Raw genomic sequence first — 11,042 nt, 5'->3', positions numbered from 1 at the left:
AGCTCCGAAGGCATAGACCAGACGACACTTTGATCCCACATCTACCTCCTGTATGATCTGTTCTTAAGGTCAAATCATTGTTTCCTTCGGAAGAGGATGGGAGGTGAGGAGAAGTGGGCAGTAAACGATGAATGGTTGGGAAAAAGCAGCCAAGCAAGTGGCAAAGGAAGGAGCCGAGTTGTCCCAAGGCCAGCTCAGCCCAAGGAGCTTTGGCTGGCCCGCTCTTGAGGATGCCAAGCCCTGGCCAGGTGAGCTCACAAGCAGTGGGTGGGTGTCACATCACTGCCCCTTTGTGACAGGGGCCACCCCCAGACACACGGGGACACACTGTGGCCCCTCAGCCACCACAGCTGGGGCACCTCCTGCAGCCACCAGCCGGCAGCTGTTGGGCTGCCCCAGGCACTGCTGGCCAAGGGCTGCTCATCTGCCCACAGAGCTCCCGCCTCTGCCTGGAGCCGCACCAGCCCCAGGAATAAAAACCTGCCCAGGGCTGTCAGCGAGCCCCTTCACAGCTTTGGCTGGCACAGTCGGGGGGCTGAGGACTTCTTTTCCACTCTTCCCAGGTACAGGACTGCGTCTGTGAGACTCCTGCAGCAAAGCACCTGGTGTCTGACAGGTTCAGAACTTCTTGACTTCAAGGGTGGCAGAGCACTGGGACAGGCTGCCCAGAGAGGTGCTGTAGCCTCTGTATCTGGAGATATTCAAACCCCACCTGGACGCATTCCTGTGCAACCTGCTCTAGCTCAACCTGCTCTGGCAGGGGAGGTGGACTAGATGATTTCCAGAGGTCCCCTACAACCCCTATCATTCCGTGATTCTGTGATTTTTATCTGCCCCAGAAGATCCAGCCACAGGCTGACTGAAGGAGTGCTACCAAAGAACCACCTTGAGCAACTGCACTGGGTGCACCTTGGGTGACTGCCAGGCCCCCACCCAGCTGCTCTCCCACCCTGCAGCTCCAAAAAACATTTGTGGTTGGCTTTTTAGCATCTGGTTTAACCCCACGACCTGCCTGGAGGGCAATGAGTGTTGCCTCTGCCCCAAGAAGGCAGCTGGTTGCTATTCCTGCCCTCCTTGAGCTCGCCAGTTGGGCCCCTGCACCGCCTGCATCCTCCAGTTTTCCCCACTCTTGCTCGGGGCACTGAGTTCCTCCTGCTCAGCTCAGGGCAGGGAGTTTGTCTCCTGCTCCAGTTGGGGAGGCTTTCTTCTTTATATCCTTCCCTTGGGGCATCCAGTGTGGCCTCAGCCTTGCTTGGGTGGCTTCTTTTCATCGTGTCCCCCTCAGGACAGCTGGTTTTTCCCCTCTCTTGCCTGGGGAGGCTCCTTTTGCCCCTGCCCTACACCAGGTGCCTGGATTTACTCCTGCCCTGCTCAAGGTGGCTCTTTGTGCCTCTGCTGAAATCGGGGTGACTCGCTTTGCTCCTGCCCCACTTGGGGCATTTAGTTTTTTCCCTCTCCGGCTCAGGGCATCTCCTTCTGCCCCTGCCCCCGCCCCGCTCACAGGGCCATTAAAGTCCCGGCCACAGCAGGACCACCGGGGCTCCAGCGCCATTTCCCTGGGACCAGCCCCTGGCCAAGTGCTGCCCTGAATTGTCACATCACAACCACGCTTTTGCTTCCCAGCCTCCCCTAGCACCGCTCCTCCAGCTGGCATCTGACATTGGAAAAAGAGCCTGAGCCCTGTGATCCCTCAGCTTTTATACTGAGCAAGGTGCCGGTGGGATGGAGTACTCTGTTAGTCAGCTTTGGGTCACCTCTCCTGTCCACTCCTCCCCAAAGGTGCCATCCCTCTACGCTTCTCCCTTCCGACCCTCCGTGCCCTGCCATGTGTAACCCACCACAGTCATCCTTCCCAGCTCTGCTGCTACCAACAGTGCTAACAGGGTGGGATTCCTCAAGGGCTCCCCCAGCTTGGCATCATCTACAAAGGAGGTGAAAGTGCATTGTCTGCCATCATACGGAGAGATAATAATGTTCCATAGTAGTTGTCAAGGGCTGGTCTTTGGTGGATGCCACTAGTAAGTGGGTTCCAGAAGGACTTTGTGCCACAGATGATGTCCCTCTGTCATTACTCAGACAGCTTTCCACCAACCACATCGTCCACTTCTTCAGCCCGGCTGTCAACAACCTGGCTATACGGAGACTACAGGAGACCATGTCAAAGGCCTTGCTAAAGTCCGGGTACACAACATCCCCTTCTTTTCCCTCCCACATGTCTTCTGCCATCCCTTTCTTGTCCTTCAAACCCCTGCAGATGGCTGCAGGAGGACTTGTCATATCCCGTTCCCTGGTGAGGCTGGCCAGTCTGTCATTGTCCCAATCCTCCTTCCTGCCCTTTTGGAACACTGGGTTCATGTCCGCATTTTCCAAGGCCCCAGGAACCTCTCAGATGGCTCTGGCCTTTCCAAGGTGTTGGAGAGAGATGTCACAATGACACTGGCCAGCCTTCCCCATCTCCCTGACACCAAAAGTCTTCTCACTGTGGAGAACTTCCAGAGGCGTCACTTTCCAAGGAGTGCCCAGGACACAATACTTAACTTGTCCAGGCCCTCAGGGCCACTTCAGAAGAGTGATTTCTTCCTACAAGCCCACGACTCCAACGGGATCTCTCGGCAGCCGACAGCTTTCCTAAGCTGTTTCTGTCAGTTCCTCCCAACCCCCATCCTTCCTTCTCCTCAGGCTGTAGATGAGAGGATCGAGCAGGGGTGAGGTGCGTGTTGAAACAGGGCTTTGTTAAACTCTCTCAGGAGGGCTGTTCTGGGCATCCCACTGACAGTGGTGGGGGTGCCGCAGAAAGGAGTGGCTCCAGGGAGGGCAGACGAGCCGGTGGAGAAGGCCTTCTGCCTGCCCATGCTGGGCAGGAGAGCTGCCCCCAAGTGCAGCTCTGATGCACGCGCAGGATTCCAGCATGAACAGGAAGGGGAAGAATGGGTCTAAAAAGAGGTTATGAAAACAAAGCCCATGACGAATGTAATGGTTTCACATCAGGAGAGTTTCAGCATTGGTGCAAACAGCCCAGCCCACCTATTTCTGAAGACCTTTGCTTTTCTGTCAGGTGCTTAAAAATATCGTGAAGGACGTTCAGAGAGGTGAAACATGGAGGGTGTGTGCCTCTCACTGCATTCCTACTCCCTAGACGTGCTCTGTGCTCTGTGAGAGGTGAGAAATGCCATCTTCTAGAGGGCAATGCCGCTCACGCCTGCAGAACCCTTTCGGACTGCACAGGGGAGATGCTCCACAGAGGTGCTTCTGTCACACCGTGTCATCAAAGGGACAGGCCATGAAGAGAGGGGAGGGTGAGGTAGCACACAGGTGTTCCTGGAGACACACACGGCACTGTCAGGGCTCTGGCAGGGCTGTTCAGAGACACGAGTCCTTCCCTGGCACGGGCAGAGGCCCTGCAGCAGACTCCATGGCCTCCTGTTGCCACTCCCAGAGGCCGGCAGCACCTCAGCCCCGCGCTGTGTCTCCCTGCTCGGCACCTCTCTGAGATGCCCCACGGCGTGAGGAATGGACACAGGGACCTGGGCTCAAGGAAGCCCATCCCAGGGCTGCAGTCAGGGGCTTTCCCAGGGGACGTTACTCTCCAATGAAGGGACACTGCCTGTCCCACAGCACTTTCGGGCATTTCTAAGAACAGCTGCTGGTGTTTGTGCTCTCTCGGGTTCATGTCCCCACATGCACACGGTGTGCATGCCGAAATCTCCTCTGAACCATGCAAACAGGGACTTCTGACCTCGTTATTCGGTGTCTCTCCACAGGCAGACAAACATCCTCTCTGGGCTTGCGTAGGCGTCCAGTTCTGCAAATGGTGGTTTCAGGTGTCTGTTCTGTGACGATTGCCCTGGGACAGCTTCCCCGGGGTGTCCAGCAAACAAAGGCACAGACCAGACCCCGCTCTGCTGGTCCTTCAGTTCTGTCCCTGGAGGTGTGGCTGTGCAAGGACACTGTTGTGTGTGCCCTCACCCTGCACACGCACACTCTTTACCTCTTTACTGGGCATCCCTCACCAGGGCACGTTTGAAGGAACGCTCTTGACAGCAACTGTGGAAGAAGACCTGATCCTTCCTGCACTGCCCTGAGCAGATCCCCTTTCATGGCTGAAACTCTGTTATGCAGACGAGCTTTTTCTCAGAGGTGCCCATTGCTTCTCCTTGCCTGTGATCACAGAGCTGCTACACAGCAGCACCATGACCAAGCTGCCAGAGCACTCAGGCCTTAGATCAACACAGGGGCTCAGAAGGCGAGTGTGGAAGTGAAAATAGAGCAGCCCCGGAAAGAACAAGTGCTGGTGCTCTGCAAGTACTGGGATTCTTTCCCCTCCTCCTCGGCGCTCAGGCTCTACCCCTGCAGCTCCAGAAAAGGCCTGAGAAGAAGGATTTTGGGCATGACTCTGTGAGTCTCAGAAATTTGGATAGATAGGTAGTAAAAAAAAAAATCTTAAATAATGACATTTATTTGTGGACAAAAGTATATAATTTAAAAAAAAAAAAAAAGTAAGAAAAAGCCAAAACCCTCAACCAAACCTAACACACAGTTACCTAACCCCTAACCAAACCTACAGAAGACGGGCTTGGCGTATAATGAATTACATTATGAGTGATTTGCAGGAGACAGTTTATTGCTGCAGAAAATAACCTGGTCATTAATTTCCAGAGGGCATCCTTGAGCTCCTGGTTCCTCATGCTGTAGATGAGGGGGTTCACTGCTGGAGGCACCACGGAGTACAGCACAGCCACCACCACATCCAGCGATGGGGAGGAGATGGAGGGGGGCTTCATGTAGGCAAACACGGCAGTGCTGACAAGCAGGGAGACCACGGCCAGGTGAGGGAGGCACGTGGAAAAGGCTTTGTGCCGTCCCTGCTCAGAGGGGATCCTCAGCACAGCCCTGAAGATCTGCACATAGGACAACACGATGAACACAAAACAACCAAATGCTAAAGAGACACTAACCACAACAAGTCCAACTTCCCTGAGGGAGTCTGAGTGTGAGCAGGAGAGCTTGAGGATCTGGGGGATTTCACAGAAGAACTGGTCCAGGGCATTGCCCTGGCAGAGGGGTAGGGAAAATGTATTGGCCGTGTGCAGGAGAGCATAGAGAAACCCACTGCCCCAGGCAGCTGCTGCCATGTGGACACAAGCTCTGCTGCCCAGGAGGGTCCCGTAGTGCAGGGGTTTGCAGATGGCCACATAGCGGTCATAGGACATGATGGTGAGAAGACAATACTCAGCTGAGATGAAAATGAAAAAGAAAAAGAGCTGGGCCACACACCCTTTATAGGAGATGTCCCTGGTGCCCCACAGGGAATTAGCCATGGATTTGGGGACAATGGTGGAGATGGAGCCCAGGTCAAGAACAGAGAGGTTGAGGAGGAAGAAGTACATGGGGGTGTGGAGGCGGTGGTCACAGGCGATGGCGGTGATGATGAGGCCGTTGGCCAGGAGGGCAGCCAGGTAGATGCCCAGGAAGAGCCCGAAGTGCAAGAGCTGCAGCTCCCGTGTGTCTGCGAACGCCAGGAGGAGGAACTGGGTGATGGAGCTGCTGTTGGACATTTGGTGCCTTTTGGTGTGGAGCACTGAACAAGGACGAAAGCACAGTGACAAGTTAGGGGAGACTTTTCTGAGAAAAATCAACACCAGTTCTCATACCTCACACTCTGCACTGCTTTTCCATTTCTATCAGATCTTCATTCAGCTCTGTGGCTGGAGCTCTGGTTGGTTCTGTCCAGGTGTGCCAGGAGGAGCGGGACCTCTGCCCGCCGGATGCCCAGGAGTCAGCCCTGCTCTGCAGCAGCAGATTCGTGGGAATGGGGTGGCCAGTCCTGGTGTTCCAATTTGTCAGATAAACCTCTCCTCATGGAAAAAGGGCTTGTCAGTCTCTGCACTCCCATTGCCATGAAACCACAGTTGCAAGAGTGTTGGAGAGAGGTTCTTATACAGCTCTCTCCTGTCTCAGCAGGAGATTCTCTTGGATTTCAGAAACCCTCACCATTTCTGCTGCATTCAGGGACAGCAAAGGGAGTCCTGCCAGGCGAGGGCATTGTCTGAGGGTTAGTGCAGAGCGAGGGGAGCTGGTCTGTCCCTCTGTCTTGTTCCCAGCTGCCCTCTGCTTGTGCCTTTCTGAGACAGAGGGGAATCACACTCACATGTAGACCTGAAAAGACACCAGGCGCTGCTGAGAGCAGAGAAACCCCCTGCCGAGAGCTCAGCGTCTCACCTTTTCTCAAGGTCTCAGCACCCCACTTCTCGCCAAGGACACACATGGCTCGTTTCACAAACCCAGCAGCCTTTCCTTGGTCGTAGCGTCTCTGCGCTTCTCCACTGGGCATTCAGGTAACACCAGGATGCTCCAGGACAGACTGGCATCCTGGAGGGCAGCGCAGTGCTTGGAAGGACACCCCAAGGAGACACCCAAGTGTCCTAGTGATGGTATCTCAGAAGGGGAGAGTCAGCTCATTCCCCAGCCACATAGACTACTTTGCCCACAGCCCCACGGGTTAGAGGAGAGCTTGGACACTTCATTCCCATGGAGACACTTGCTCAGGGGAAGGGGTCTGCATTGGAGGGGATCCTACAGAGTTTTCTGAATCCTTCCTCCCACAGCATTTCTGGTTTCTCTTTCCTCTCATTCCCTGATCATAGCTCTGCTGCCGGGAGATTTTCCTCCTGGGAGGTGTTTCCCTGTCCCATGTCTTTTCCCTGTCAGCTCTCACAGACCCCATCCCAACCCCTGTGCGCTCCCCTTGGCCCCACAGAAACCTGCCTGTTTGCCGGGCACTGGCCGGGTTCATGTTCCTGTTTGCAGGTGGAAAAGGGCAGGTCAGAACAACCCCGATGGGTCCAGCAGAGCTGATGCTGGTGCTGCCCATGGGCAGAGGAGTGGCTGAAGGCACTCCAGGAGGTTCCTGGCAGACCTGCTGATCACTCAGAGCTACAGCTCAGGAGTCTCACTGACTTCTTCCCACTTGAGAGCTCCCTATACATGTATCCCTTGTTCTACCTCCCCACCCTCTCACTAGGAAAATAAAAACACAAACGCAGGAAAGCTCCTTATCTGTAACGTAATTCCTGCCTTGAGCTTTCCCTCAAACAATCCCTTGGGAAATGTCCTGGGGGTGAACTGCAGCTGAGAGCAGCCCTGCCCCACGCAGCACCCCCTTGACAGCAGGACACTCTCCCGCCAGGAGTTGCCTCTTCCCCCCACAGCTTCTCCCCACACTGCTGGTGGGAGCTCCTCAGGTAAACGGAGAGCTGATCCTGACAGGAGATAAGTCCCTGCCACGGCACAAAGCACCCTTGGGTGAAGGGACCCTGCTCTGAAGGACAGCCCTGGGCACCCCTGGCTGCACACCCACCTTCACACTGCAGCCATCCCCGGGTGAAGGCAGCTGATGTGCCCTGTCCCTTTGACAGAGCCACAGGGAAGCCCTGCTCCAAAGCAAGTCCTTTTCCTCTACGCTGGAGAAACTGTGAGAGACCTCCTGATAGATCCCAGAGGCTGTGGGATGTGCCAGCTTTGGGAGATCATTCCAGGAACCGCAGCTGCATTGCCCTGCAGCCAGAGACTTACCCTGTTCAGGGCTGTGAAGATCTTTCTCCAAGTGAGCTCTCCTCTCTCCTCCCAGCCCAGACTGCCTTTACACTCTCTGCCTCCCTCCTCTGCCCTCGCTGCCTGCAGGCAGTGCCCTCAGCCCTGCTGCGCTTGGCAGAGGAGCTGCTCCTGGGCAGAGCTGTCTCTCTGCAGCGCTGCCCGCTTGCCATCAGCTCCCTCCATGCCAGGAGCCCAGCCCAGCTCAGCAGCAGAGGACCAGCCCAAGGCAGCCCTTTCTCTGCCCCCTCGGGGCTCCCTCCAGGTGTCCCTGGGGCTCCAGGGGAACCTGCTGGGAAACAGGATGAAGTCACCACTGATGTTCCCTCCCTCAGCTGGGCAGAGACACTTCTTTCCAGAACTTTTACTTCTCCTCTCAAAGTTACATCAAAATATCACCTTTTTTGCTCTTATTATTAGAAAGTGTTCCCAGACAGTGACAGGCAGTCATCTCCCTTACCCCTGCTGAGGGAAGGGATTCAGCTGAATCTGTGCTTCATCTCATCCTGCGTTTCAATTCCTGGCATTTGAAGGAGACACAACTGCCTTCCATGCCTGCCACAACCCACAGGAGGTGGGATTCCTCTTGCCGTAGGTGTTCAGGTGTGCATAAAATACGCACATACACGTGAGCTCCTTGTCTCAGCTCCTGTGCTCATCAAAGGAGATGGAGAGCAGGACACAATGCCTGGTGACATTGAAGGTGTCAGGGGTGGTCCAAGGTGTGTGCTGATAACTGCAAGCTCTGCTGGAGCTGTTCATAGAGACAGGGCAATGTCTCAGGGATCCCGAATGAGCCTTGTGGGAAATTCCTTTGGCCGAGTGAAATGACAGCTGAGGCCCAAATAAAGGCCAAAAGAATCTTCTCCTACTTGTATGTTCATGGCAGTCTTTAGGGGTATTCATATGAACGACCGCAGTCCTGGGACACAGGGAGAGCTTGGTCTCTCTCTTCTCCATCAGCTCAATTTTCCAGATCTCCAGTGACTCTAATGGCATTTGTGCCATGTTCAGCCCCACTTTGCCTAACAGAATTCAGGGCAGCAACTCAATATAATGTTCCAATCCAGGCCCACAGAGCTACCTGAGGTGCCAGGGCTGGCATGGACCACACAGGACCTACAGGAAACCAATTCCCTTTCAGTGCGGATACATCACAAATGCCCCACATGGCATGCTAGAGCGTTCTATTTGCTGCTTTTGTGCCGTTGACTGATGCATTCAGTCATCAGTCATCAGAGAGGCGAGGTCTGTCCCTTCTCCACACAACAGCTGCAGGCATTGCATGGACATGGAGCACGTCACACGGGGATCTTTACTCACTGCCCTGATGATACAATCAATGAAAAGACCAATAGATTTCACAGTGTGCCTGCATACATCTTGTCCTCCAGGGCAGCATCCTCCAGATCCAGCAGTGGTGCATATCGAAACTCAACTGAATCTCAAATAGGAATTCCAGGGCACCAAGAGGATCTTTGGTAATTCGGGAACAGTTAAACGAAGAAAAGGGAATAATGTAGGACCAGTGCTGAATTTAGTAGGAGTAGGTGTAGGTAGATCCGAGATATTCAATGTCCTCTTTGCCTCAGTTACCACCAGTGAGGTCTCCCAGGCCTTGGTAGAACAAGTCTTAAATAGGAACACGAAGAAGTCTCCAGGTAAATGAGGAGATTCCTGTGGGGAACAGTAATTGCCCAGGCACTCACTGGCCAGGCAGAGAAACAAGGTGCCAGCAGCCTGGAGCATCATGAGACGACTTCTTAGCAGAGCTGCCTGGTGGGCCAGGAAGGGCGATGCTCACCTAGACCTGGTCCTGGCCAACAAGGAAGAGCTGGTCAGGGATGTGACAATTATTGTCAGCCTTGCTGGAGTGACCAGGAAATAGCGGGGTCCCAGAGGCCAAAGAGGAGTGAGGAAGGCCAGCAGAGGAACACACGTGGGTGGCTCCAGAGGAGAAGACTTTGATGTACTCGGGGGACTGATACAAGCGGTGCCATGGCAAGCAGCTTTGAAGGGTGAAGGAGCTCGGGAAATCATATAGGCATTACAGCACAGCCTCCTCCAAGCACAGGAATGATGTCTTGGAATACCATGAAGAGAAACACTCATCTCAGGAGGCTGCTGGTATGAACGGACTGGGCTGCAGGGCAAAAAGGCAGCACACAGGAGGTGGAAGGCGGGGAAGCTGCAGAGGAGGCATTTAGAAACCTGGCCCCAGGATGTCGGGAGGATGCCAAAGCCAAAGCTCCCAGAGGCTTGAGAGTTGCAGGGATGCAGAGAGGAAGCACAATGAGCTGACAGAGGCTCAGAGGGTCATGTGGAATGAGTCACACTCTGCCTGGAGGCCTGTAACAAGTGGGCACTGCAGAGGTTTGCATGTTGACTGCGTGCCTCAGCCTAGGAGATGGGGATTCCGCCTGCTGGGGGTGGCTGTGCCAGTCCATCCACATGGGTCTAGATGGGGCAGACTCTTCCCGAAGACATTTCTGTTACCCAAATGTGTTGGGATTGATGCAGAACTGGCTCTTCAAAATCAAGTGTTAAATTGACTTGGCCTCTTTGCTTGGACATCTTTTCATTTTGACTGCACTCCTGAAATCTCTCTAATGAGCCAGAGAAGAGCTGAAGACTAAAGGAAACTTCTGCCCAGACTTGGCGCCTTCGTGTGTTTTTTGTGGTAAGGAGCGCTCTGGTGCTGAGTTCCTGAAGTGCAGATCCTGAAAGATTGACTAATCCTCTTGAGAAGTAAAAGCAGCTAACCTCCAGGTTTCTGAGGGTGTTATCAGACCCTGCTGAAGTCCCTCACTGCAGAGACCATGGAGGGAAGGAGCAGACAAAGTTCCTGTCCCTGTGGTGTGGTGAAGCAGGAAGTCGGAGACACATGGGCCGGGAAGAAATTTAAATGTGGAAATCACTGTGAAAGGCCTTGATGTGCTTCACCAAACAGGATGGCCAAGCCTGGACTCCCATCCCCTGGGGAGGGATGTCCGTTGCCTCTTGAGATGCTCTGGGCTCTGTTTGGGTGATGTGGCAGTGATGAGGTGCCAGGTGCAGGTCAGCAGTAGGAACCTCCCAGGCTCTGGGGAGGGTGGGTGAGGAGGCAACAAGGCGCTGGAGCTGCAAGGACTTGGTGTCCTCTCATTGAGCTCAGTGGATGAGACAGAAGCCACAGCTGAGCAGACAAGGGTCTCCGTTCTCTTGGGGTGTCAAAGCCCCACCAAGGCCCTTGGCCATCCCCAAAACACAGCTGCACTCTCCTGTGCCTGGGTCTGCTCCCTTGCTTCCAACACCAAGCTGTGGGTTTCTGAGGATTTGCCAGTGCCTGTGAGCTCCCCACAACCCATCCCGTTTCTTCCAAAGCCTTGCTAATGCTCACTTATTGCGCAAGATTTCCAAGCCCCAGAGTTCCTGGAATCCCGTATGTAGCTCCACATCCCAGCACCAAACAG

The 11,042-nt window shown here is 54.5% G+C and overlaps 1 protein-coding gene across 1 annotated transcript; it reads right to left on the bottom strand.

The window, feature by feature from the left end:
• Positions 1 to 4,111: 4,111 nt before the first annotated feature.
• LOC134527025 (olfactory receptor 14J1-like) lies at positions 4,112 to 5,555 on the bottom strand. The gene is made up of 2 exons (XM_063359371.1): positions 4,639 to 5,555; positions 4,112 to 4,217 (listed from the first exon to the last, which is right to left on the bottom strand). The coding sequence occupies exons 1-2, from the start codon at positions 5,553 to 5,555 to the stop codon at positions 4,112 to 4,114; spliced, it is 1,023 nt and encodes a 340-aa protein (XP_063215441.1).
• Between the last annotated feature and the right edge of the window lie 5,487 nt (positions 5,556 to 11,042).

The sequence above is a fragment of the Chroicocephalus ridibundus genome, chromosome 25 (assembly GCF_963924245.1).
Source record: "Chroicocephalus ridibundus chromosome 25, bChrRid1.1, whole genome shotgun sequence".
In the NCBI taxonomy this organism is placed as follows: Eukaryota; Metazoa; Chordata; class Aves; order Charadriiformes; family Laridae; genus Chroicocephalus; species Chroicocephalus ridibundus.
Note: the sequence above shows the minus strand (reverse complement) of the source record. Positions and strands in the feature narration are given on the sequence as shown.